At 38.7% G+C, this 27923-nt stretch overlaps 1 protein-coding gene across 1 annotated transcript in view; it reads left to right on the forward strand.

Annotated features, from left to right (window-relative positions):
* Positions 1-27923, forward strand: part of DNM2 (dynamin 2) — a 1995561-nt gene that overhangs the window by 1664177 nt on the left and 303461 nt on the right. Inside the window, exon 18 of the mRNA XM_044082335.1 lies at positions 22471-22580. Within this exon, the coding sequence (XP_043938270.1) occupies positions 22471-22580 (110 nt within the window). The remainder of the gene's footprint in view (positions 1-22470; positions 22581-27923) is intronic.

Below are 27923 nucleotides of genomic sequence, written 5' to 3' on the forward strand. Positions count from 1 at the left end.
CACATCCACAGCTTTCCTAAGAGGAGTGGCTACAAAGGACATTCTAGAGGCTGCTACATGGAGCTCCATGCATACATTTACCAAGCACTACACCCTGCCCTTATACTCCAGATCCCGAGCAGGCTTTGCTTCGGCAGTCCTGCAGGGCATTTTAGCTACACCATCCCTTTCTTAGTTCCATCCACCCCCAGCTTGGCTATGGTATTCAACCCATATGTTATGACTGCAGTTGCATTCTTGAAGGACATAGTACAGTTTTGTACCTACCATAAATGTAGATGTCAGATAGATATGCAACTGCAGTCGGATTTTCCCACCCTCCTACCCCTCTGCAACCTTCTTTATGGGCCCACTACCCCTTCCTATTAGCTGTGGGTACCTCCTATGGTGTATCTGTTTATTACTGTTGTGCATGTCTGGAATTGTTTATCCATTCACCAAATTTAGCCTTCCTAGGAGGGCACCTGGCATCTGGGGCAAGAAACACTGAAGAAGATGGCGTCGGCCGATGCCTTTATACTCCAGCCGCTCTGACGTCGGAGAGGAGGTGACACCAGCCGATGCCGGACCCAGACTTTGGAATCCGGCTGACCGAGGGCTGCCTGAGGCAGGACAACCCATATGTTATGACTGCAGTTGCATATCTATCGGACATCTACATTTATGGTAGGTACAAAACTGTACTTTATGCACTTAGTTCACCTAATAAAAATTGAACTGTACAATGTAACTGTAAAATGCATGCTAAAAAATAATCAAATAGAAAAAAGTAGGTAGTCCACAGTTGAGTTAAAAATGGAATGTAAAGGATATTTCATTTTTAACTCAACTGTGGACTACCTACTATTTTCTGTTTGATTATTTTGTAGAACATATTTTACAGTAATACTTGACAGTTCATTTTTTATTAAGTGAACTAAGTGCATAACAATTTAGGAAGTGGACATCACACCCTCCACACTGCTGAGTTTCTTCATAGTTTGTTATCCATATAAGGGATCAAGTTTTTTCTTTAATAGTATGTACATCCACAGGCTGTTATGTACATTGCAGCAGCCTACAGCAAAACAATCCACTGAGTGGCTCAGGCGTGCACAAAGGATGTTATGGGATTAAAGAAAAAACTGTAGATGGCTTTTCTGTGAGATCCACAGACTCGACCAGGAATTCCATCATGCAAGTGTCCCAGGCACAGACCCCTTCCTTCAAAGAGAAGCGAGTTGGCTCAGCCACATGACTCCACTTCTGTCTCATGCCACCTCCACCAGTTCTGTAAGCCTCTAATTAAATAATAAATAAAACTGAGGAATATGAAATAGTTATATGACAAACATATATAGCTTGACCTGAGTAGTGAGCATAAACTGTTATTTCTGACCTCTTCGTTTCTTTAGCAAGGGCTTAATAGAAGCCCTCTCATTGAGCCCACTCCCTCTGTCTGCTCTGCCCTTACTAAAGAAACGAAGAGGTCAGAAAGAACAGTTTATGCTCACTACTCGGGTCAAGCTATATATGTTTGTCATACAACTATTTTGTATACAGACTTTATAACTTTGAAGTTCCTAGAAATCAATAATTATAATTTTATTGATTATGTAGATGTTTTATTGTTGTTATAAAGTTATAGATTTATTTTTCATTTTTTATTTTTTATGTTTTGTATTTTTAAGAATTAATCAGTCTCCTAATTACTGTGATGCATTGATTGGCTGAAGGATTGTTGAATTTTTATAAAAGAGGTTGTTCTTTCCTGCGTGTTTTAAGGTCTGATGAAGCTTGAATGCGAAAGCGCTTACCGTTTTATTTGTGACAATAAATACATGGTTTTATGTTAAAGGATTCAGAGACTTTTTGTGCCTTGGTCGCTCCATTGTTGGCTATTTTTTTTGGTTTATCTAATTAAATAATGGTTGCCTGCATCATAGTCAGGGCTTTATCCCTCTGTACTAATGGGTCTGCGACATTGATTGTTGGGATTTTTTATTCTCCCAAGTAATGATGTGGAATGCCTATAAATTAGGTTTGGAGCACAGTTATAATAGTTTTTCAAGAATTCATTTGACACTTGGTCTGTTTTATGTAGGCTACTAGGTATGCAAATGCATGTATGTATAAAACTGTGTGTGTGTGATAGATTTTATATATATATATATATATATATATATATATATATATATATAAAAATCTACACACACACTTCAATATCCATAGGTGTAAAGAAGTGTGTGTTTGTATATATATATATATATGTGTGTGTGTGTGTAGGTATATGTTTTTGTGTGAATGCGGTGTAAGCAAACACTGATCATTACAATGATGGACATTCACATAGTCAAAAAGATGGACATGAGTTTGAGGGTCAAAATTTTGTACATTTATCTTGCAGAGAAAACAAAGGAGGTGGTAGCAGAGCTAGTGTATAGACTAAGCTGGATGTGGGAAGAAGGACATGCTGAATGAATACTGTGAAAGTCAGCTAAGAGGGTTGAAGAGTTAAGTGAAAAAAAGTACTGCTTCACAATGTAATCTCTGTACACAATTTACAAAATGGAAAGAAGATCTTAAGGCTATAGGGAGAGATTCTGAGTACAGAGAAAACATAGGCATCTAATAAACTGTGTTCCCAAGAGTAGTGAAGCAAAGTGGATTTTAGTGGCTTGCAAAGTCCAGTTTCCTTTCCTTACAGTTTGAACACAGAATCAAACAATCTTCTTAAAAAGACCTTTATTACTGTAATAAATTACAAACACAAAAAGTGAAGAGTTAACACACACAGCTAGTTCATTTCTTGAATTTAGATACACTTGCACCTGGATCTATATCACTTTGTCGAATCACTATTTAGCGAATGCCTCTTTGTCGAACAACTATTCATCGAGCAAACTAATGATCGAGCTAACTTTCCAGCAAAAACTTTCCTAGGGCAAATTGACAGTAATCTGCCCTAGCGATCATTTAAAGAAAAAATAAAAAACTTAACTACCTATGCGGGGGGGGGGGGGCTACACCCCTCAAACCCTGCTAACTAAATATACCAACTCCCAGATCGCACTACAGTGGGGGAAAAGGGCAAATTCCAGATGGTGGCCAACCATCATTTTGTTCTAGGAAAGTTTTCATTGAAAACTTAGTTTGACGATTAGTTTGTTCACTGAATAGTTCGAAGAGACATTCGCTAAATAGTGATTCAACAAAGTGATATAGACCCGTTGCACCTTAGTCTTTGCCTTCATGTGTGTACCAAAAGATTTTGCGAAACACCATTCATGCTTATGCACAATTACATCAAGTAACAGCTTACACTTGAGCAGCACCAGTTTCTTTTTAAAGCATTAAATACTGGAAAAGTTCAGTATTCTTATTTTGAGGTACTGATGTTTTGTACTTTAAAAAATGAAGCATGCTTCCTATCATTTCAGTACCTCAGAGGTATCTAAATATAGTTTTGGATGTTTTATGGAAATACATGACACTTGACCTCAGATCTGTAGGATCTTTATGTTCATTCTTAAAATGTAGTGCTACAGATCTCAAAAGGGACATGTTCCTGACATCCTTTAGGTGCTCCAAAAACATTTCCATTTTTTCTCCTTTGCATAGAGTACACCAGAGGGGCACTTAATGGCATAAAATGGTAAATCAGTATATCAAACAGACCTTGAGACCACACATTTCAAACCATTTATCACACTAGACTTTTGAAAAAGGACCAATACTGGCTGACTGAACATATGCCAGAAGAATGAGTACCATTATCACCAAGATGAAGCTTCCCTCCCTCAAAGGTACTCAAATTAATTAACTTATCATGCAGACTCTGTTTTTGGTGGAGATTCTCATATGGGATGATCTGATTCTCTTTTAGGGTATCTTCCACCAACAGACTCTTGCAGCATTCCTTAATTCTCATATTCACTTTCTCAACCCGTTGTGCATATAATGGTTTGTTAAACTGGTAAGCCTACTCTCCCTTTTCAGGGGTGACCCAGAAGTAATGACTGATTAAGGACTTGCTTATAGTCTCACAATAAGCAAATGAAGGCTGTGGGAATTAAACCTAGGACTGTTGCAGGGTATTGGTCTAGCAGCACATAATCTTACTCCTGTGTACTAGACTGATGGACTTCATCTTGTTGAAGATAAAAAAAAAAGCCTCTACACTGACACAGGGTCATTTCTTACCATTAGGTAAACTGGTTTTGGACTGAATTGTTGCCCTGTTGTATGCTCTGTTCAAAACAGATGAACCATAGCCCCTCAGGATGTACTTGGTGGACTGACTGGGCAATTTATGGCTTAATCTGCCCTTTTATTGTATTCTATATAGGGGAGACAGAAAGGTGAAAGTGCATTTTTGGAGTACCTAAACAATGTAAACAGCATGTCTCCTATAAGTCTTTATTTTAAGAAGGAACACTAATCAGATTCCCCACCTTCATCCCTACCTCAGAGGAGATCCTGCTCAGTGTCTCCATTGTGATCACCCAGTTGGACTTTTCTTTGTGTGGGTGGGAGCCATATATTTCCAAGCCAGGGGAGAAAGCTGTTGTCCCATTCATTTGGAAGGCAGTAGTTGTTTGATTTTCCATTCATTTATGCCTAGGAAGCATTATAATCCCATCCATTCTCCCAGTGGCAAGAGCTAAGAAGGGTCAGCTTGCTGGTTCCTGTGACTAGACCACCCACCTAGGTTATCTGCAGCCTCACCATAGCTGCCTAGTTGAGGAGGAGTGCATGCTTCCATGTATATGCTCACACCTGTTATTCCCTGCCTTATTTGGGAAATGTTTGCCTGATGCAGTGAGAGCATTGCAGTTGTGATGTCACCAGTGCCACTCCCCTAACATCCTACTTTCTGGTAATGATGCGTGAGCTAGCATCGGCTGCTCGAGTTCATCCTCTCCCTGATTCACCCGTTGCACTTGCTTCAAATCAAATATGAGTCATGTGGGCTGTAGTCAGAACTTCATTCTTGTATGCCACAGGGCCGGGTCCAAAGGTCAGAGCTTTTTTATTATGCAAAGCAAGTAGAATTATATTTAGATCCTTCTGAGATAATGAAATAAAAAAAAGAAACATTTGTGCCTGAAGGTATGATAACACACTTCCCCTTAAGTGTTTGTTGCTTTAAGGGGGAGATTGTTGTTGCTCCCATGTAATTTGTCACTTGATGCTGTAATGGTTTTAAGGATGAATGGTTCTATGAAGAATCTTTTAATACACATGAAAAGGTCTATGTACCACTGTATGGAAACTTTGGAACTGGGTCTTTTGTGTTACCAGCCTTCTCTCTCCGTTTTGTGAATCAGAAAATAGTATGTGATTTCAGTTTACATTAGCGATACAGAGAATGACTCTGTTCATGAAAATTTGAGTAAAGGTCCAAGGAGATTATCTGTTAACAGCACTGGGATGAATTAGAGTAGGGAGGTAGAGGAGAGGTGTTTGGGAGCAGTGTGTGAAAATGGGAGTGGTAGTAAGGAGGTCATGTTGAACTGACTCTACCCTTTTTTGTGCCATGAAAGAAGATCCACTAGGAGAATGTAGCTCTTGCCTATCCATTTGTTATGGGGTAATCAACTAAAATGGGGTAACGAACTGAGAGGGAAAAGAATGCAATAAACAGATAACCAGTAGACAGAATGAACTGAATGTCAGAGTTGTACATTTAGGGCATATTATGAAAGTCCCTTGAAGATGATAGTGATTTTTAGGTAGGCAGTGACACCCATCCTTCTGCGTAAAATGAAGGGGCTGGAGACAAAAGGGGATTGATTGTCTTGACGGTAGGTGTAACGTGAAAGATACCTTATAAAAAGGAGTATGAAAAGAGCGTTTAAATGAGAAAATTAGCGTATAGTGCCCTTTCCTGCAACTAAACAATATCCAAGTAGGTGGTTATAGCTCTCATCTGTGCATCCTGAGTGGTGGTCAGTTCGCTGGAAAAGGTTCAAGAAAGGTAAAAAAGAAAATGGTAAGTAGGAGATAGTAGAGGGAGAGAGCAGTGCTGTGAATGACTAAAATTTACTGGAAAAAAAACTAGAAATGATTTAGCTTATGAGGGACCCACAATGTGAAAGTGAAATAGGGAAGATTAATACTGATAGGACTAGCAAAAATAACCTTATAGTTCTTAACAGTTTAGAAAAGATGACTATTCCTTCTTTAGGAATTTTCAAGGAAAGAATTTTAGATAAAGGTGAAAGGTAGCAAGACCTGGAGTATTTTTCCTTTGGTTAGATGTGTTTTTGCAAGAATTAAACAAGTGCAAGTATTTGGCGAGTTGATGTATTAACAAGAGACTTGCGGCCTATAAGCATCAGTTGTTAGCAGGTCTCCACATGTTGAATGCATCAGTAGATTCCTTGTCTGTTTTGCTCAGGTCCATATCCATCTTCTTAAATAAGTATTTTCATAAGTTGACTAGATAGTTTGTCCCTAATTTGCTGCCTGGGGCCCTCCTTATTACCTTTCTGATCAGGATGATCCTGTTGCATTGTAATGATGTGCTTTTGAGCATGTCCCTCTTTCTGTTCTGGTCTCTAGTGAAATTAACCTGTCTTGTACTATCTGGTTATATACTTTACTTTCCACCCCAAACTCCCTTCTGGTGGTTGTCCTTTGGACTCCTTCCAACAGCCTGTGTCCCTTTCCTTATTTGACTTCCTGCACTAAAGTATTCAGAGTATGACCCAACTAGGACCCACTGAAACAGGAATGTTGTTTGGAGTTTGTTCCCTAGAGGACACATGCCAATATTTGGTTTGTTGCTGCCTCTGTCATGTGTGTATGTGTGTGCATCTGTGTAAATCCCTAAAAGTGATTAAAAACAATATCTGCAGCTTGATTACCCTATTTCTCCAAAGGTGAACATTGCTGCCTTATTCTGGCCAAGACAAAATGGTTACCTGTAAACAGAGATTCCGTTTTAAAACTGTTAAAATTCAGAGTCCTTCCTCTTCCTACCTAACACATAATGCCTAGTTCCACAAGCTGTCAGCTTAGATCAGCCATCTCCATTGGTCTAGAGGGATTAAGCCATAGGTGAATTAAGCTCTGCTACAACACGTGTGACCCCTATTGGATTAGAGGCATGGGCACCTGCTGGGATGGGAAGGATGGGCATGCCTATCCTGAGGTGGGTAGAATAGGGCTGTCCTATACCACAGTCGTCCTATGGAGGACTGGTAATAATTGGGGGCACTCGTGTATGGCTCATCAAGTTGTGAACATGGTAGCCTCTCTCAGCTGGTGCACATGTGAATGGAAAGACATGGTGGAACTCTGGGGTGAAGCAGGTCCTACATCTTGCACCCAAGAAGAAGATCTAGAGACTTAAAAGAAAAATCGCCTCATTACTTGGATGAGCCAGTGAGGGCACAAACAACCTTTGTGTTTGACTGGATGACAGCCTCTGCCCCATATCCCTCTCACCTCTGAGCTAAGGACATTACATAGGAATAAATTGCCCAGGTCCATTTGGGAGAGGCTTGATGGGTGGAGGTCATGGAGACAAAAAAAATATTACATTGGATCACTTCCTGCTTCAGGGTCCTCAGTCTAAACACTGTATACAAATCTACACATTGCAGATTGTATTTTATCTATCTTTTTGACAGAGCATTTGGGACTGCCTTTGCTCCTCCCTAAAAATCAGTTCTGTCCTGCACTGTATTCATATTAAAATTTATTAAAGAATGTATGTTAAAAGATGCAAAGTACATCTGCTTGCTTCCACACCTCAGATATTACTTAACAGCTTTTTCTCAACCTAACCTGCCCTCTGCCATGCCTTTAAAATTCATTATAGAGACGTACTGATCAGTTATCCTGTTGTATCCCTTCCTTCAAATCCACCCACATCTGTCATCCCATTTTTTTAAATTTCTCTTCTTCTAAATTGTTTTGTAAATGGTATATATCATTTTTTTTTTTTAATATAATTTTCGGCTACTTCACTGCACTGTTCTCTATTATTCACAATGTGTAAACAATCGTATCCCAAAGCTATGAGCGTATTAAGATTGATTATTCAGCTTTTTGATTGTACTGAAGTACTAAGTACTAAATAAATATGCTGTTTTATGTAACTTCTTGTTAGAACCCTTGCTTTTTCTTTGTATGGCTTGTGTATATTGTATTTATCTGTATGCATTTCAAGTGTTCATATGTTTTGTACTCGCTGTATAGGCCTGAAAATTATCCAGCTAAAGTAAGAAAAACAAACATCTTGCTTCTCATGACGGTGTACTTCAGGTCTAATCAGCATGACTAGGTCCTCCTGCTCTGTTGCTGGCAGCTCCTTTCCCCTTAGCGATACTTCTGCCCACCCCAGGTGCATTACTTTGCCTTTGTGTGCTCTGAACCTCAACTGCCACCTTTCTGCCCACTGGGTCAGCCTTTTAAGAATCTTCCATAGATTCTTTCTTTTGCCTCTGCTGCTGCCCCTAACTTTATGTCATCAGAAAAGAGGCTGATCTGTTCTCTGTTCTTTCAGATATTTCAGAAATTAACATTCTGAAGAGTGCTGTAAACAGGACCAACCTCTAGAATTGCAGTATTTCTTACTGTTAGTGAGGCAGATCTATACTTGAAGATTGTGTGCTTTGTGTTTTTTGGTTGCTATTATAAACATTGGCTATAGGTGATTTGGTTCATTGACTATTGTTGATGGTGGCATCCCAAACCCATGTAAAAATGGGGAAAAGGGGTTGATGATGAGGTTGCAGAGATATTTTGTATTAACATCTGTTTCCAGAATGAGAATACAGAATCAGCTCCTGAGCCAGCATTATGACACCACTTTAAACTTGCTTTTCATGCCTGTGTAATCAGATTTTTTGACTTTCCATCAGCATGAGTAGGAGCACTTCATGTTTGTTGAGTGGATCGGCAAGTAGATGCTATTGATAGTGTCTTCTTGAGCATAACATGTCATAGAAACAGTTGCTATAAATTATGCATTTAAGTTAGAAGGGTAAAAAATTAATGTTCTGACTAACCCATATTCATTTAATCTAGATTTTGTGGAGAGTGTTTTTAATGTTGCAGATTTTAAAAGTAAAGTGCTGATGTAAAATGTATTGCAAGTCTGCATCATGGACCTTAACTCTGAAGATACAGAGTTCAGACTTAGACATTTTAGGTTTCATTTGCTTTACAGCAAAGTGAAACTGTGCTGTATGAATAACATCTGAATATATGTCGCTTTATGTCAAAAGGTAAACAGCTGAATAACAGATTTGAACCTTGTACCTTCTGAGTTAATTTTCATGGAATTAGTATCTACACTGCAGATCAAATTTGTTGACCCATTGCCTCTTTTACTTTTTCTCAAAATAATTTATTTTTTTATATTGTTTGTATTTTATATTCCCTAAGCTGAGTTTGTGTATCAAAGCATGTTTTTTCAGTAGCTTCACAGTGTTGTATCAGGAGTTGCTTCAGTCTTGTCATATAAGAAAGTAGAAATATTTCTTCCACTTCAACTACGTAGCCGTGAAATTGTGTAACTCTCTGTCAGCTGTGAAATAACAGTCTTTTTGGAAGGATTTTACCTCTTGTGATTACTTGCTCTTTCAGTAAAGGTCAAGATTTGCTGTGGACGCACATAAATTCAACATTTGTTATTTGTGGTCTTAGGTATGTGCTGCTGCTTTAGCATTTCCTCACAAGTTGGGTGGAAAGGCTTCAGTTAAAGTTGCACTGTGTGTCTAAACAGCATTTTGCTTTGCTTTTAGTCAGTTGTGCTAGATCACTAAAACGTAAGAGCATGGCATAGTATTTTTGAGGGTGTACGTTATCAGGTAGTTTCCCCATTAAGTGTCTTATTTGCTTCAGCAGAACTTCACTTTTATAAATTACTGTCACGTTTCTACAAGGTGTTTTTATCATTCTTGTTGCTGTTATCATCGGATGCTAACTTTACCCACTTTGACTGGTCTGTCTGCTACTTACTGGGCAATATGTTTGTTGGACTGACTCATTGAAAGTACTGTCTGTGTAGGTGTTGTGCCACGGCTGACTTTCCTGTCTGTACAACCATTTTTGTTTTGTATTTCCATTGCATGAATTTGCACATGAAGGAAACACAGTTAAAAGGAAAAAAAAATCAGCATTTCTTTTTAACCTCGTATTTACTATCAGACCTGCTTATGCATGAACACACGGACACACCATGCACACATACAAACTGCAGCTAGGCTGTATTAACTAGGATAGGCTGTCATTAGTACTACATTAACATCTGCTTTTGTTTTAAAAAGTTTTGACAAATATGACCTGTAGACCTTTACTGGAAAGGAGCAACATTTCACTGATCTGTAATCTGCCCATATCACATCAGTCTTCATTAGTAAATTCACCCATATCTTGCTTTTCTACTTACCTCACAGTGATGGAATGTTGTGTGACTGAGGTACCTAGCCCAACCTAACCAATGTGCAGACTACTGTACACTTTAATCTTCCTGAACAGGTAGTCTGAACACTGGGCAAGTGGAGCAGGAAGTTTTCTAATCATCAGTCCATTCTTGATTAAAAACTGGCCACAGAATTCTGTTTCACTTATTAAGAAAGGTCTCTCGTTGAAGAAAGGGGGTCCTCTTGACTTCTGACGTGGCAAGTCTGAAATGAAGTGTAGTCTGTTAAGGGTAGGCGTCTTTCAGGAAATCATGGGAGGGGGATGGGTTTAGGTTTGTGGCCTCTGTAAAATGAATAACGTCACTTTTGGGACAGTAATGCCTGCTGTGTAGCTGGAGTCAGAATGCTGTATTAGAGCTTAGTTTGTCATTTTAAACAGTTCCAGATGTTTTGTTTCATTAAGAAAGCAGTTTTGTACACTGACTCATTTGGGTGGTCCTTGCATCTTGCTGCATGGTCTTAAAGGGGCTAAGCTTAATTCAGTCTCTTTTCTTCATTCTCATCTCATCTTGTATTATGTGCTATGGATGTGTGACATTTCTAGAAAAAGTGTTAAATCCTATCTCCATATATGAGACGAAAAATGTAAAGATACAGATAATGTATGTGCTTGCAATAGTTTAGCGGAAATATTGTGTGTGTGTATATTAGAACTTCAGAAAAAAGGTTGTATAATTTCAGTTAGATCAACCTAGATGCAATAAAATTTTAGTCTGTGTGGGTTTTGACATGTTCTTTTGTCATTAATGTACTCTGAATTTAGAGCACCGAAAGTTCTCAAACAGTTTGTAAATGTTTTGTTCATAACTTTGTAGGTAGTTACTGGACATGTGGTCCAGGAGACTGAGGAATCTAGTCCAATTTCCAAAACTGCTCCCGAGTACTGGTTAAGTGTCTTGCTTAGAGTTACATAATATGCAAATGGAGACAAAGGGAATCAAACCACGTACTGCAAGAAGGGGCCTTAATTCTCTGTGCTGACTGTCAGGCATTTATAAAGCTGAGAAACATCCTTATCTGTGTAATTAACATTTAATGTGGTAAGAAAACAAATAAAGTGAGTAGACCAAGCATTCTGTCATATACTCTCCTAATTACAAAAGAAAGCAGCTTTAAGCAGAAGAGAAACACCAGAATGGATTTTTAAATATAGGCTACCTTTGGTCTAACTTACACAAGGTTTACAAGCTGCTTCTATAACCTCTAACATGACCAGTGAATGACTAGCAGTGAGAATAAGAGGCCACTGAAATAGACCCTGAAGTTACTCTCCCCACTTAGGTAGAAAGAACATCCTAGCATGGATAAGCATACTCATCTTGAAACTAAGGACCACAGAGCTGTAAGGCAGGCTCTGTTTGGGTACCATGAGGTAATTAGAAGAACATGGAATTCTTTACCCAAGGCCTGCCAGAAAGCAGGGCAGTCTGACTGGGCAAAGCCCCTTTTCATTGTGGCCCCGGAAGAAAAGCTCCACATTTCATCTATTTGCACAGGCAAATGTTTGATGTAACAGACTAAAAATGTTCTGTGTAACACTGAGGTATATTATGTTTTTTTCTGCCAAACTGTTAATTTAATATTTTGGCAGTTATATAACTAATTTACAATTACCTACCTACACTAATCCAGTGTAACTAGAGCTGGTACCCACAGTGGACTGCCCGTTTGTGAGCATTCTTGCAGTAAACATGGCTCTGTACATTTTATCTTCCAGATTTGGAAGCAGATTTTGAAAAGGCCTTTCGTTTTTATTTAGTAAGTGTTCACATGCATAATGATGCATGCGGACACCTTTTTAATACAAAAACAAAAGGTTGTTTCTCACACGTGATCTTTGAGTAGACAAGAAGATTTCCTTAACAAATTTGGTTGTATTTCTATTTTGTATTGTGTGCTTCTATTAGTTTTTGTCTATTTCTATATGGCGCAGACTATTTTATGGTCGCTATTGGTGTCAGGCAGAATTCCTGCATAGGTCATATTGTTGGGGTCTAATGTTAATATCTAGTCCAAAGCACTTTCTTTTCCAGTAACTTTGTCTAGACTTTGTGCTCATATGCATCAGGTGTGTTAATCTGTATAGAATGGTAGTGGCGTGAATATTTTTTTTAAACAGGAAACATCTCTATTAAATTGTCATGCATGACATAGGCAATCTTACATTTATATAAATGAAAATAAACTATACCGACACAATCTCAGGTGCAAATATTATACATTACAAACCATGCTGACACAACTATAGCGGCAAACATACATCACTTATATCCAGTCATTGTTAGTCAACCATTACATAGCTCATTCAGTTCCTGCCTTCTTTTAATCCTCTGCATGTATTGTTCCCACACTTCCCATTTTTTCCTATGTAATTTGCTCCTACCCTTTTCTAAAGATCCTAATTCCAGTTGTTTTATCTGTTACTATCTTTGCTACTTTTAGTAATGTTGGTTTAGATTTTCCATTTTCTAGTAATTGTTTTTTTGGCAGCTATCATAATTAGACTCGACAAGGCCTTACTATGTCTAGGCAGTTTCAATTCTGTATCATAGCTCAAAAAAGTAATTTCCTTAGTTGCACTAATTTACTCACCCAACATCTACAACAGAGCAGTCTGTAGGGAATCTTTAAAGTCTGCCAACTCATTACACTCCCAGAAAATATATTCCCAGTTGCCTTTTTCTTCTTCATCACACCTCCAACATTTGCTGTCTACCTGAGGTATAAAAATACCAGTGTAAACACTTCCAAGCAAAGATCCTAAGTCTTCTAGATGTTGTTGCACATCTGGGAGATATACTTCTGTCTCCCCATTGTTTATTTGTGAATTGCTTATCTAATCTCTCTTCCCAGTCCTTCCTAACCTTTTCTGATTGATTCTTATAGTTGTCATGCAATATTTTATATGCTGTACTAATTATTCCTTTCTTAACAGCAATTTCTGTTCTAGATTCTACTAAAACTCTACCAGTGCTGGTCTTTCATTTAGGACCCCCCTATTTCTTTTTCTTTGCCTATACTCTGATATCAAATCTTTAGCTTGCAGTCCAAATAAGGTCTTGACATATTGCCATTCTGTTACCTTTCCCTGTCTAGTTATTTGTTCCCAGTACCTTATTTCCTTTGCCAGTTTTCTCCAGTACTATCCCACCCCCTCTTTCCTATTGTCTGTATCCCTAATTGTAGTCAGCAGAATCTCCTTTCTCCGTTCCAGTATTGGCTTACTTCTTAGAAGACCTTCTGCTATTTTATGAATGTAAAGTTCTGTATGGTTATTGTTGTTCCCCATAAAGGTCTGCATCCAAAATCCCAGTCTCTCCCTGTTACATGAGCCCCCCCCCCCCGTTTCATTATCATCTCTTTCTACTTTGAATTATAGTTTTCTGCTTGTGCTCTGTTTAGGAGCCTTAACCGTGTTGCTCTGAAATACTCGCTCAACTCGGGTAATCCCAATCTGCCCTGTTCTTTTTGAAGAATCAGCTTACCCTACTTGACTGTTGCAGTCTTCCCCTCCCAGATAAAATCCTTCAGCTCTTTATTAATTGCTATCCACAGCCTCTCCTCTGGTTGATAAAAATATGCCTGACCAGAGTACGAGACTAAAGGAACTAAAAACATTTTGACTGCTTGTATCTTACTATCGATATCCTTATAACAAAGCTTCCATTTTCTCCGTTTTTGTATTATCTTTTGTTTAGTCTCTTCCCACATGTCTTTAGCTGCCACACCAGTATCATTTTTAATCCATACTCCTAAATACTTCATTTTATCATGTCCCCATAAATATGGATATTGCTGAACCAGTTTGTATGTGGGTACATAATCTACCGGTATTATTTTTGCTTCATTAATTTTGTATCCTGAAAAGGTTTGAATCTGTCTTAGTATGTTCCACAACACTGCAGTGTCACTTTCTGGTTTTGTCAGGTATAAAATAATGTCATCTGCAAATAGTGCCAGCTTTTTTGACTACCATACCAATTATGTCCTTGAATTTTTGGGTCCCTTATTTTCTTTGCCACTGGTTCTAAATATAATGCAAATAACAAAGGAAAGAGAAGACACCCTTGCCTGGTTCCTCTGCTCAAGCAGAGATGATCAGACAGGACCCCATCCACTTTAATTTTCACCACCGATCCTTCATATATTCTCCTAATCAACCTTATAATTTTGTCAGGGAATGCAAATGCTTCCATTGCTCTGCTCATAAAATCCCAGCCTTTGCTGCCACATTTTCTCTCTGCATCAAGATTCACCAACAACAGTGGTATTTTCTTACATTCTGCTTCCCCCTGGATTATCTCCGTTCTGTTTATTTTGTTAAATGTTTGCCTCCCCTCCACAAAACCTCATTGATCCATATCTATCAGTTTTGACATCACTTTTTCCATTCTTTTAGCTATTAGAGACCTAAACAATTTATAATTATGGTTTAATATTGAAATGAGCCTGGGCCTTGATGAAGTTGGATCTGGTGAATCTTTACCCTGTTTAGGTAGTACAGCTAGTACTGCTTTCTTCTAGGATGTTGGTACTTCTCCTCCTCTTAAAGTACTGTAAACAAAACCTTCCAGATCTTCTTCCGTTTTTTTCCCTCGTAGCTTAGAAACTTCCACAGTAATTCCATTTAATCTTGGGGACTTTCTTGTAGATTGGTTATAAATCACCATTTTTATCTCATCTCCACCTATCCTGTTAGTATTTGAGCCTCCTCTCCCTCTAGCCTTGGCGTATTTAATTCTTCCATAAACATTTCCATTTCTACCTTTTCTTGATTTCCATATTTGTCTGCTTTATACAGACTTTCATAGAATTTCGAAAATATTTCTAGTACTTCTACGGGACCCCTAGTTATTTTCCTTGTAATAGGCACCCTAAGCTTTGTGATAGCCCTTTCTAGTTTCTGTTGTCGGAGTGGTTGTGCTAAAATTTTTGTGCTCTAGAGTTATTATCAAAAACAGTTGCTTAACAGCAATTTTTCTAAAGTCATGCATATTGTCAAGGTAGTCCCTTATTTCTGTTTAACATTCTGTAGTTGCTCCTCCTCTTTTTTATTTATTTATTTTTTTAATTTCTCCATATCTTTTGAGTTTCTAATACTATGACATTAATGGACCCCATTCCTAAGTCAAAATACGATTAAAGTTCATGAAATTAATATTGTTTCAATCTTTGTTGTCAGCCAAAAGTGTTTGAAGTATGCCCAGTAATGGCTCCTTCTGCAGTTTGTATGGGATTACATGGATTGGTAATGTATCTAAATACGATTGTAGATTCTTTTTTATAAGATCCGTTGCTCCAACTACTATTGGAACTGTCTGGGTATTTTTCTTCCACATTGCTCTCATTTCGTCCTGCAGATCCTGATATTTTATGTCTTTGTGTCTCTCTGTATGCAAGACACTGTAGTCACTGGGTGTAGAAATTTTAATGATCAATGCTACTTTTGACTTCTTTTCTTGAACCACTATATCCTGTTTTCTAGCATCTATCTTTTGAACTGTTGGTAGTGGGTGATCCCATGTGATATAAACTTAATCATTTTCTATGATGCTTTGTGGCTAATGTTTTTAGTGTTTTTCAGTCACTTCAATACCATAATGTTTGTGCAGTCCCCAGTGCAGCAGTCTTGCCACATTATTATGCCTTTCAGTATACAGTCCTCCTGCCATTAGTATGTCACAAGCAGCAACGAGGTGTGCAACTGTTTCAAATTTGGTTTTACAAAACCTACATTTGTCTGTTTCTCCCACATGTTCAATGAACTTTGTAAACCAGCATGAATGTAGCCTACTATGTTGGGCTCCCAATATTAACCTTTCATCTCATGGTTTGAATTCACCTCTGCCTTAACCATCCCTGTGTTTGTTCCTGATCAACATGAGGTTCTTCCAGAAGTTTTCTATACTTGCAACTATATTTATGCTTTTTCCACATTTCTTGCCTTCTCATCTGGTCCTTCACCTTATATTCTTTCTTCTGTTTTTTGGCACATCCAGTTGCTGCCTGATTTTTTTTTTTTATCTACTTCTGGTTTGATTTCCATCCCTGCTTGACGCCAGTATAATTCTGCTAAATTAAGCAGAGAAGTCATCTTGGATTTATCCTTCTCATGTTTCAAAACTTTCACTACAGTTGGGTCTTGTGAGGTCAGCAGATATGCGTGGAGTCCCACGATTGCAGATCTATACATGTAATCAATTTCAATGAGGCCCATCTCTCCTTCAGAACGGGGAATATATAGTCTTGGTATAGACTGATTTTTATAAATCATTTGGTGAGTATGAAGCATCCTTCTTGTTTTCCTATCTAATCTGTTCAACACATTTTGGGGCCAGTCAGTCACTCCACAACTGTAAGTTAGGACAGAAAGAGCAAAACTGGTTTATAGTTTGGATTTTGTTCCTAGATGTCAACGCTGTTTTCAGAATTAATTTGTCTTCTGAAGTATTCCTTACTAAGTTTTATTCGCATTTGTTCATGTTTTATTGTTGATCCTTCAATTCCCAAATAGTTATACACTCCCTCTTGCTCAAGTTCTTTTATATCACATTCTTGTCCCACACTGATGTTTTCCTGGTGCTGCAGTTTTGCTGCATTAAAGGTTGCTTTTGCACACTTATCAAGACCAAATGACATTCTTATATCATCTGAAAAAGTTTAACAACCTGCAGCTGTGCTTTCAGTTCCTCATCTGATGAGCTATACAGTTTTAAATCATTGACAAACAGAAAATGAGAAGTATTTATACTTCGTTGTTTTTAGGAGCCAAATTGTATCCATGGCCGAAGTTGTTACGTAAACAGCTTAATGGGCTAATGGCAAGACAGAATAGCAACAGTGACAGAGAGTCACCCTGGAATATCCCCCTTTGAATTTGTATCCCTGGGATAATAATCTGTCCTTTATCATGGCTTAATTTCAAAGTGGTCTGCCACTGTTCATGGTCACTGTAATGTAGTCAATCAGTGTAGGATGTATCTTAAACATTTTTAAGCACTCTTTTTTTTATCCATGAATGTGGGATACTATCAAATGCTTTTTTTTTCTAGTCAATCCATGCCATACTTAAATTCTTCCTCTTTCTACAGTTCCGCCAGTAATACTTTAACAACAAAATGATCCTTTGTTGCATATGACTTTTATTGCCCATTTGTTCTACTGCCATAATTGAGTTTTCTTCTAAATGACTATAAACTCTGTCGGCATCAATTCCAGTGTAGAGTTTATATGTCATCGGAAGGCAATTTATTGGCCTTTAATTTTTAGGGTAGCTTGCAGGCTCGCTCTTAAGAAGGAGCATTGTTTTGCCTGTTGTTAGCCAAGTTGTTGTCTGTTCAGGGTGCGCATATAAATAGTTCTTACTTATGGCTAAATCCTCGTGCAAAGATGTTAATACTTTTAACCAAATGTTAGGTACTGCATCTGGGCTTGGGGTTTTCCAATTGGAAGCTTTTCTTAACTTTGTCTCAATCTGTCTGGCTGTTACTTCATCCCATTTCATATCCTGCACCTTTAAACCTCTTTATTCTTTATTTTACTTCTTCTATCCATTTAGCATCTTTGTTATGTTCCAGAGGATCTTCATAGATACTTCTCCAAAATGTATCTACTTACTCTGTTTTTGGCAGTCTTTCAATTCCTTTTACCGTATTTCCCAGTTCTCTATAAAACATTTTTGGGTCATCATTAAATTGCTTATTTTGTATTTGTCTTTTATATTTATCTGTGTATCTTCTAAGTTTTTCCACTTGTGCTGAAATTTTTAGTTGTTATTTGCGATAATGCAGGATAGATCCTGGTCTGTTCTAATACTGTGCATTGCTTTAATCACATCTATCAATCTTTCTTAGTATTTTTGTTGATCTATTCCCACTTCTATAGTCTTCTGTGACTGACACTTCTTGTCTTAATTGCTTTATAGTTTTCTCTATTCGATACTTCCACGATGGTATTCAATTTCTCCCCTTCCTTTCCCTTACTACCCTGTGTTCTTGTGATAGAGCTTTATCAGTTATTAATTTAGCAGCACAATAATATATCCTGTTTACTTCTGTTATATCTCATGGATCTCTATGGACAGTTCGAGTTACTGCATTCATTTCCTTTATCAGACTTCTGACTTTATTGGTTTTATTAACATTCTGCAGTCTATTTCTCTCATTGATCTTAATATTTCTATCCATGTCTATTAAATCAAGCAACTCTTCTCTTAGCTCATTTTCTTCCAAACTGAGGGTACATCCCTTGTTTTCCATTTCCTGTTTCCCGTTTCCCATGGGCATTCTATAGAAAGTTCTGTAGCATCTTCCTGTGGCACCTTCTCTTCAATTTCATCCTGTGGCATCTGTTGCTCTGTCACATGGGAACGCACTGGCCTATCACTCCTCAATATTGGCTGCATCAGTTTCCTGTTCCTTTCTTTGCTGTCTAGCTTCAAGTGAATGTTTATATTGATTTCCTGTGAAAGGCCCCAAAATATCTTGATATGGAACTGACCAACTGCTTCCTGTTCCACTGGTCTCCCCTTAATTTGGATATCCATTGCTCTATCTTGTTATGGTGCTTTCTGCATTCGATTTTCTACACTGAATCCTTCACTTTGTAGGTAGTCCATAACCTCGGTTTCTATTTCTTTAACTTCTCCATTACTTATCTCCTTTTCTACTTTTCCACTTTGTCGTCTTACTTTTTTGTATTGGCCACTGAAGTGATCCCCGGGGTGAACTTCCTATTGCCCACCCGCTCATCAAGATTTCTCTTAGAGGGCCAGTGAAGTGCTCTGATTAACGTGAATGGGAAGTTTGTTCCAGAGTATGGGAAGTCTCTGGGTTAGGAACCTGTCCCTCCAGCATGTTCTGTTTATTGTGGCAATGAGGTTAAGGTCTCTGGAGCGTGTGGCACGGAGGGATATGAAATCTCTCTTTCTTTCCCATGTCTGTATTTCTTTTTTATATTGTTCATATGTCTCTAGGTTTTTTTTTTGTTTTTTTTTTTAATATTTTCGCACTTCCCCAGATGCTTTTTTTTTCCAAACAGATCAAAGTTTCTTGATCTATATGCTGTTTTTCACAAATCTATTTTATTAATAAACGCAAATTTTCATTGGCAGCTTCTGACAGTTTTTCTTGCGGAAGTATTTTTCTGTCCTGTCATTTCTCTCTCAATCTTTTTGTATATGCCCTATACGGACAGACAAAAAACTCCAGCTGTACTCTGTCTCTTATTGCCTACTTAGAGGCAATCTCTGCTTGACCTACAAAGCCATGTCTGACCCAGAGCTGCTAGATATGCTACACCTAAAGAAATCCCAGTCCCTCCGTGCCACATGCTCCAGTGACCTAAGCCTCATTACCACAATAAACAGAACATGCTGGAAGGACAGGTTCCTAACCCAGAGACTTCCGATACTCTGGAACAAGCTTTCCCATTCATGTCAAGCAGAGCACTTCACTGGCCCTCCTTAAGAGAAATCTTGACGAGTGAACGGGCAATAGGAAGTTCACCCCGGGGATCGCTTTAGTGACCTTGCTTGACAGGGGCACTGGGAACTAACTTTGGAGGGCATGATGCCAGGGAATCTTCTTGGGCTAGGCTTATATAGGCTCCAGGGCCATTAGCCTAGTACACACCTATGAACCTATATCTTGTGTCTGGAAATTCTGGGCTTTTTGCATAATAGTAACAATACATAATTTCTTTCTTATCCTCAATAGTCCACTCTGTTGTCTTTATGGCTCTTCTTTGGCCTATCCTTTTTTGTGATTTTTGTGGACTGCTACTTCCTTCTACAACGGGGTGGGGGGCATCATCCCCCTGGGCCTGGCCCCATTGTAGGAATGTTTCCATATTTTGAGGATTCTACACTGTCATTTTTTCCAGTCCTGGCACCAGTGCACCTACCAGGATTGAGCACTTTTTTTTATCCTGGGTCTTGTGCACCCAGCTATCTCTTAATTTTTGACCTATTTCTGTCCATGATATATGCTATATAAATACAGTCTATATATATATATATATATATATATATATATATATATATCAGCATCGCCTTGGTGAGATTTTGTAAAAACAGGGTCCACCTCACAAAGGTACCCACCAAGACTTGAGGATGAATTCAGTTTCAGCACTACTCCTCTCCTTTGCTTGCTGACTTTTCATCTCTCCATTCGGACCCATTCCCCCTATTTTGTTTAATATTTGTCATTCCCTCTAAATAGTTCTTGTTACTTCTTAACCATATCTCCCTTCCATTTCCACCCTATTTTTAAATTCTATTTTAATTTTATCCCACTCCCTAGCTATATTTTCAGAAAAAGTTTCTATCTTTTTTAATAGCTCATGAATAATTTCCACTACCCATTCCTTAAATTCCTCTTTTCAACAGATAGGTGAGAAAGTGCCAGTGTCTCATTTTTATTTCATTACCCTGCGTTTTTTATTTTAGTTGTTGGCGGGTGATCTGAAATAGTTATTGGGTGCGTATCAAGACCTCCAATTAAATGCACATCTTCCTGTAAAATGTAAATCCTGTCTAGCCTAGCCCAGTTTTTGTATCTTGGGGGAATAATATGTAAACTCACTCTGAATTCCCAGTACTGAATTCACCTCTTCCGTGCCAAATATTTTCATAAATTTCTTTAAAAATCTACCCTCCTTTGTTATATTTCCCTTTCTGTACCCCTTAGACACATCTTCACTGTTGCAAATCAAATTCCAGTCCTCACCTATATTCCTTGCTGAAAGCTGATTATTTCTTCTGGAATTGGATATGGTCTCTAGGGCCAGAGCAGGTTTTGCAAGAGCCATTCTGCATAGATTAGCTGAGGCTATTGCCAGCCTTTCACCTCCCACTCCTTTTCTTGAGCTTTTGTACTCTTCCTAAGGTGAAGAATGCTGCAACAGTGATACAGTAAGACAAAGTACAGTTGTGTAAAATTGTACCATAGTAGTAGATGTTTTTCTCTTCACTGTTACAGTATTCAATCCCTCCACCCGCTGTTTTTTTCGTTTGGGTTTTGTTTCGGTTTCCCTCCTGGATGAGGGTCTCCCTTTTTCATCTGCATTTTCTCCTCCTGGATGTGCATAACCTCCTTTGTCCTATGGAGATAGTTCTCTTCTAGGGCAATTCAGTTCTGGGTAACTGCGTCCATACGTCATCCTAATGCCCTGCATCCTGAATGAGGAGCATACAGATGTATGATGCATAGAAGATCTGAAGGCTTTGGTATACTGGGCAGATACTGGGCTATCCTTGGCAGGAGATTCCCAAGGTATAGAATACGGTCCTAATGCTTACTGTTTGGTCGGTCAGAATGAAGGTTAATTAACAAAGTTTTAGTTTTTTTTTTTTTCATAGCGAACCAATGTAAGCTAACACAAACCCTAGACATCTGCCTAGGTTGCCTACTACTGGATCCAGCTCTGATGAGTGAAATGAATTAAAAAAGATTCTAGAAGAGTAGGACATGTAGGAGCAGATTAGGGGACATGAGTAAAGCTGAATAAAAGAGAGTAGAGTGGGCAGGGATTTTAGAAACTGAAAGAAGAATGCCGCAAAAAATGAACAAGGATAAACCATCAGATGGGTGATGGTAGAAGACATGGAATTGGATTGATTACTATAATAACAACTTGTAAGAAAAACTAACACCACCTGTTTTAGTGTTTAACATATCTCAGCAAGTAGATCCCTTCCAGTCTTTTGATGGTGTATGATACAGTACTTTTGCAAAAATGTTGTAATGCTTGCTAAACCATGGATACAAGTAAGTAAGTAATTGTGGTCTTATAATCAAATCTAATCTAATATGTAGCGTGTCTGTGATGCTAGTGTCATGTTAACATCATAAGCAAGTTTTGAAATCTTTGCTCAGGCTGTTGTACACAGAATTGATTATATTCATAATTTCTTGTACTACATCTGAGAAGTTAATTTATTAATGTGTAAATAATTTATTACCTTGTAAGTTCCACATTCATAGTATACTGTTCAAATGGAGTCCAGGGCTTTAGTCTAAGTATACTTTCTTTTTTTCTTCTGTTTTAGGAAAAAGAGAAGAAATACATGCTTCCACTAGATAATCTGAAAATCCGAGATATAGAAAAGGGATTTATGTCAAATAAACATATATTTGCTATCTTCAACACTGAGCAAAGGTAATGAAATTGTTTTGGCATGATACTGTGGAATTTCATCATCTTGCATCTTCTCAGTAGAATACAATTTGCATATGTTACTCACTGTAATTTTTTTTTGTGTGTGGTTTATTAGACCACTGTCACTGTTTTTCCTCCAGACTGGGAAGGGAACTGTTGAATGAGCTTCAAGTTCCAGTAAAGTTAATTTGTTTGGTACCACTTTTCTATCTGGCTGCTTGCTGAAGAATTTATGTTACTGATGAGAAAATTACAGACTGCATATATGTAAACAGTTTTGTATCTTCTGGAGTATTTTCTTCTCCCTTTAAGGACTCTTGTAGCAGGCCCTGTACATTAACAGTTTCTAGCATTAGAACATTCTGCCATGCCCTCCAGCAGTCATTTTACTGATGCTATTTTCATACCAAGGTCATAACAATGCTTAAATGTGTGTTTGCATAATAAAAGGGTCAATCCTTCCATATTTCTTCCAGATCATCTCAGGGAGGGTCACTTTAATAGTAAATAATTGCACTTACTAGCTGAGCTGTAGCTGTTGATCTGCCATTTTGTAAAGCTGCCTTTGCCCATGTGAAGGCTGCTGTTGGTTTACCTGTTCTTGTACAAACGTTTTCATACACCCACTTCCAATGTTCTTGGTTCTTTGGCTGAATTTTAGAGGAAAAGTTTCATCTTGCTGTTGTGTTGTAGTTGCAGTCATGCATATTATGTCTTAATGAAGAAAGTGAGGAATTAGTATTTTTACCCAGCTGTGCTTTCTTGAATGGTAGGGCTTCTTCCTTAGAGTAAATAAGTGTGCCTCTATGGTAAACAGCCCCTAAAGATTGCCACACTTGTATGTATGTCCCTTAGACCTTGAATTTGACATAGAAACTTGTAGTTTGTGATGGAAATTTAACAAAGCTTCCAGACTGAGGAAAAATTAAGGATTTGACTTCGTATCTAACTGAAAAGGGTTTCAAGGGACTACAGAAATATTCTGAACAGTCTTACAAACATAGAGAAATTTTTACTACAGAAAGAGGGGAAAAAGAAGAAAGGGAAGATGGAAATGTGTGAAAAAAGGTGCTGTAAGTCAAAAATATAAAAAATGTAAGCCTCTACCAGTTCCCAGTAAGAAAGAACGTTTAATTCCATGGTTACTAGTACAAGGACATCAACAATTAGTCCCACCAGCACAGCTGTTTCCCTAAGAAACAACTGTTCTTATCCTTCTGTTCCAGGAGATGCAGCACAAAGATTTGGAGTGCAGCTTGGTGGAAACCTCTAAAACGCCCCAAAGTCCTCTTTAGGTGAAGGAGAGGTTAGAGGTGCCACCATTGCAAGTCCCCTTTGTATCTCATCCAGTACCTGCCATGACCTTTGAGTACACCTTATTGGCCAGGGAGTTATTTTATTGCTGTGCAGGAGCTAGCAAGTTCTCACATTTCTCTCTGGACCAGTGTCAGTCTGTGGGAGAAATTGCATAGTACAAAAACTAAACATCATTCTTTGGTAAAACTTTTGTATGTGAACCATCACCATAATCAGAAAAGGTATCCCTGCCAATAGTTTTTAGTAGAAGAGGTTTACATGTTCAGAGTTAGCTCTCTACCAGGACCTCGTTTTTATCATGGAGTTACTTCTCAGTCATATAGTTCACTCCATGAAGTTGCCACATTTACTGAAATAGTAAATTATATGGAAAATTGTTAGCTGTCCCTTGGGAGTACATCTTTATCTCCTCGGAAAATATACATAAAGATTATGTAGCTTAAGTAAACTGAAATAGTATGTGCCACCATTTGTTGATACTATTTATAGATGTGATGCAGGCTAATCACCAGTTTCCTGGTGCCCAATCCTCTGCTCTCAAGACAGCTGATAAACTTTAATTAGCACAGTTAGATAGACTAAATTTATAGAAAAACCACAAAGCAGACTCTGCCATATTCGTTCCTGGTTCTCCCTCCTTAAGAAGACTATTCACTTGGCTGCACTGCTCTTTGTCAAGAGGTACTGGATAAGAGGCAGGTATGATGATACCATGTACATGTCTAGTAATTTAGCTATTATGCCACTGAACTGTTTCTCTCACATGCTCCATTATCAATATTTCCATTTTGAACGAAATTTTGAAATGCTTTCAGAACATACTTTGAGGGACTTGCAGGGGGCAGACTTGTTAAGCTAAATTCTACTTCTAATAATAGTGATTTGTGCTTAGGTATGCCTGCAAAGCCATTGATCCATTCTTAAGAGCATCCAGTCAGGAGTGGTATTAAGGCATGCGTGACTAAGGACTGAATTGTATACAGAGGATATAAATGCTCAGTTACTAGATGCACCCGTTTCCGTAAGACACCTTGTTTGGCAAATTATCCAGTTATATTCTAAGTGACATGGAAAGGAAGGGAAAGACTAAAGACTCTGCTATCTCTGAAAAAACAAAAAAAACAAAAAAAATCTTGCTTTTTTCCCCACTTTTCTGAGATTTAAAAAAGTTCATTTACAGGCTTGCTGTTCTTGAACTGTTTGTAAGTTTCTGTGAGGCCATTTTTTGCTTGGGCTAAAGGAAAGTCTCTCTGTTGATCAGTGGCAGTGAAAAACATTGAGCAGCCTGTCTGCCCCTGTGGGAGTGGTTACTGACTTGAAACTGTAGTTTTATTGGCCATTCTGGGTCAATTCCAAAACTCCTTCATCTTCCTCTCTTAAAACCCTCTTTTGCGCAGTTTTGCACGTTTTTGAGCATAGCGCAACAAAGGGCAGCGCCACCTAATTGGGTTTAAACTATTCCTGGCTCCACAAAGTCTGCTCTTCACTTTTTCCCTTAGAACTGCTCTATCTCTCAATTTAAACACCATATTCTCATTCTAAGGCCCTTCACTGGTCCAATTAAGTAATCCTACAAGTTAGCACTATTAAACCATAAGCACTACTTACTCTTATACTCTCTACGATTACCCTGTCCTCTATTGGTCCGTCTTAAATTCAGTTTCCCTATTACTCTAGCATGTCCAAAGGTCAGTCAATGGTTTCCTCTCCAGTCCAGCTGGTGAATCTGGGAATTTTGAGGCAATGTTACAACTGTCTCATGTACACGGACAACCCTCTCCTCCTCCAAACAGGTTCAAATATATGTGAGAGATGCAACTATTTAGCCAAACTGGAGGCTGAGCTCTCTCATCTCAAAACTGGTGTAACCAGTCAGGAGGAGAAGGTAACCTCACACAACACAATTCCAGTATCACATAGTCCCACCACATCAGCGAACCAAACACATAAATACACAAAAACATACTGAGGCTCTAAATAAAAATCTACCTAAGCAACAGAGACCTCCAAAGCAGACATCCAAGCAAACGCTACCTCAAAACAAAACACACACAACACATAACCCACAAAGTCAGTGTGCCAAGCAGCCACAGCCCTTAAGGCTGAATAACACACCTGATACTCTTGTTATAGGTGACTCTATTGTCAGACACACTGGCGTCCGCTCACCAGGCTGAATAAAGAGAAGGTCACAGTGAGCTGCCTGTCGGGCGCTAGGATCCGCCACATAACGCAAGCACTCGGGTCACTCCAAAGCAAATACAAATATGACTCAGTCATTGTACATGCTGGTGTGAATGACCTGAGCAACCTCCTGGACTACATGAAAAGAGACATAGAGGAGCTCTCTGATCATGTAGCCCAGACTGGTATGACCCTGACCTTGAGCAGCATCTTACCCTCACCTAGAATGATGCCACAGTACAAAGACAAAATGATCGATTTTAACAATTGGCTAAAATTTTGGTGTCATTCAAAGGGGATCCAGTGTCTGTCAGCCTGGAATGACATGCTCGACAAGCCACGTTGCTTCGCTAGGGACGGCTTGCACCTGTCACCACTGGGCTTTTGGATATTGGCAAAGGCTCTTGCCACCCCCATAGTGCCTTTTTAGGCAAGGCTCAAAGTCAAACCCACCCCATAGACAGCACAAGGAACAAGAAACTAAGGGTAATGCTGCTAAATGCCAGAAGTCTTAACCTCAAGATGCACTCAAGCTCTCCTCAGTATGGAGAACATCAATATCTGTGCAGTGACAGAAACCTGGTTCAAGGCTCCAGAGAGCACCCCAGCACTACCAGGCTATACCTCATATCATGCTTTTCGGCACCAAAACCCGGACCGAACCACAAAAGGAGGGGGAGTTTCCATATTTATCAAGGATATCCACACCTCCAGGTTAGTGGCATTGCACCATCGGAGACCATCCATGTGCAACTAACAGTGGGCAAGACTGCTTTTCAGTTTATAGCATCCTACAGACCAGCCTCTCAAAGTCAGGAATCCCATTCGGCTTTCCTGAAAACAATGGAGAACATGAAGATATCTCCAAACACCATTATATTGGGTGACTTCAACTACCCAAACATTGACTGGAAGCACTACTCAAGCCCCAGCACCTTAGCCCAAAGATTCCTGGAAATTATAAACTCAAATGCTATGGAACAACTAGTCACCACTCCCACAAGAGGGGACAACATACTAGACCTGATCATTACCAACATGGGGACTCTATGCTCCACACCAGAAGTATATCCCTCATTGGTAAGATCAGACCATAAATTAATTTCATTGGATGTCCACATCCCGACCCCACCCCCAGCCCAGAAAACCACAGTGAAAAACTTCTCAAAAGCGAACTTCTCACTTCTCAAAATCGAAGTGGAATCCTTCAAGGCCCCAGGGCCAGTGGAAACTACAGCCCAAACTGCAGAATCCTATATAAATACATTCTACGGACATCTCCAGGAATGCATGGATCATGCTATCCCAAACAAAACCAAGACCCAATCATCCAAAGGCAGGCGTCCAGTCTGGTGGTGATGCTTAAGACAATTTTGCTTTTCACAGAAAAGAACTGTCTTAAAGCAGCCATAGTCATGGAAAATGCCTGTGTTCATTCCTGTAAAGCCTCCCCACAGAAAATGTTCAAGATTCTAAGTCGGTCATTCTTACTGTCAGTTTGCTACTCCCCATTTAGTTTTCTTCACTCTCCAAGAGTTTTCCCAAATGTTTAGCTCCAGCTTTTTCTCGTTTAAAGAAACAGCAAGTAAATATTTCATTCCTGGAGAATTGCCAGGTAGTAACAGGCACCAAGGAACAGTTACTTTCAGTACTTCACTGTAATAACTCAGTTGCTGTATTTGGCCATCACTGTAAGTTACTAGAAATGTCCTTAAACCCAGCTCAAACAGTATTTGAGAGTCCGAGAGATGCTGTTAAAATGAAGGCTTGGGTCAGACAGGAAAAGTAATGTTAAATTTGAAAATATATGAAGAAACTTTCCTTCATGTACAGTTGCAGCCA

The sequence above is a fragment of the Protopterus annectens genome, chromosome 9.part0 (genome assembly GCF_019279795.1).
Source record: "Protopterus annectens isolate FY-2018-M chromosome 9.part0, PAN1.0, whole genome shotgun sequence".
Lineage (NCBI taxonomy): Eukaryota > Metazoa > Chordata > Ceratodontiformes > Protopteridae > Protopterus > Protopterus annectens.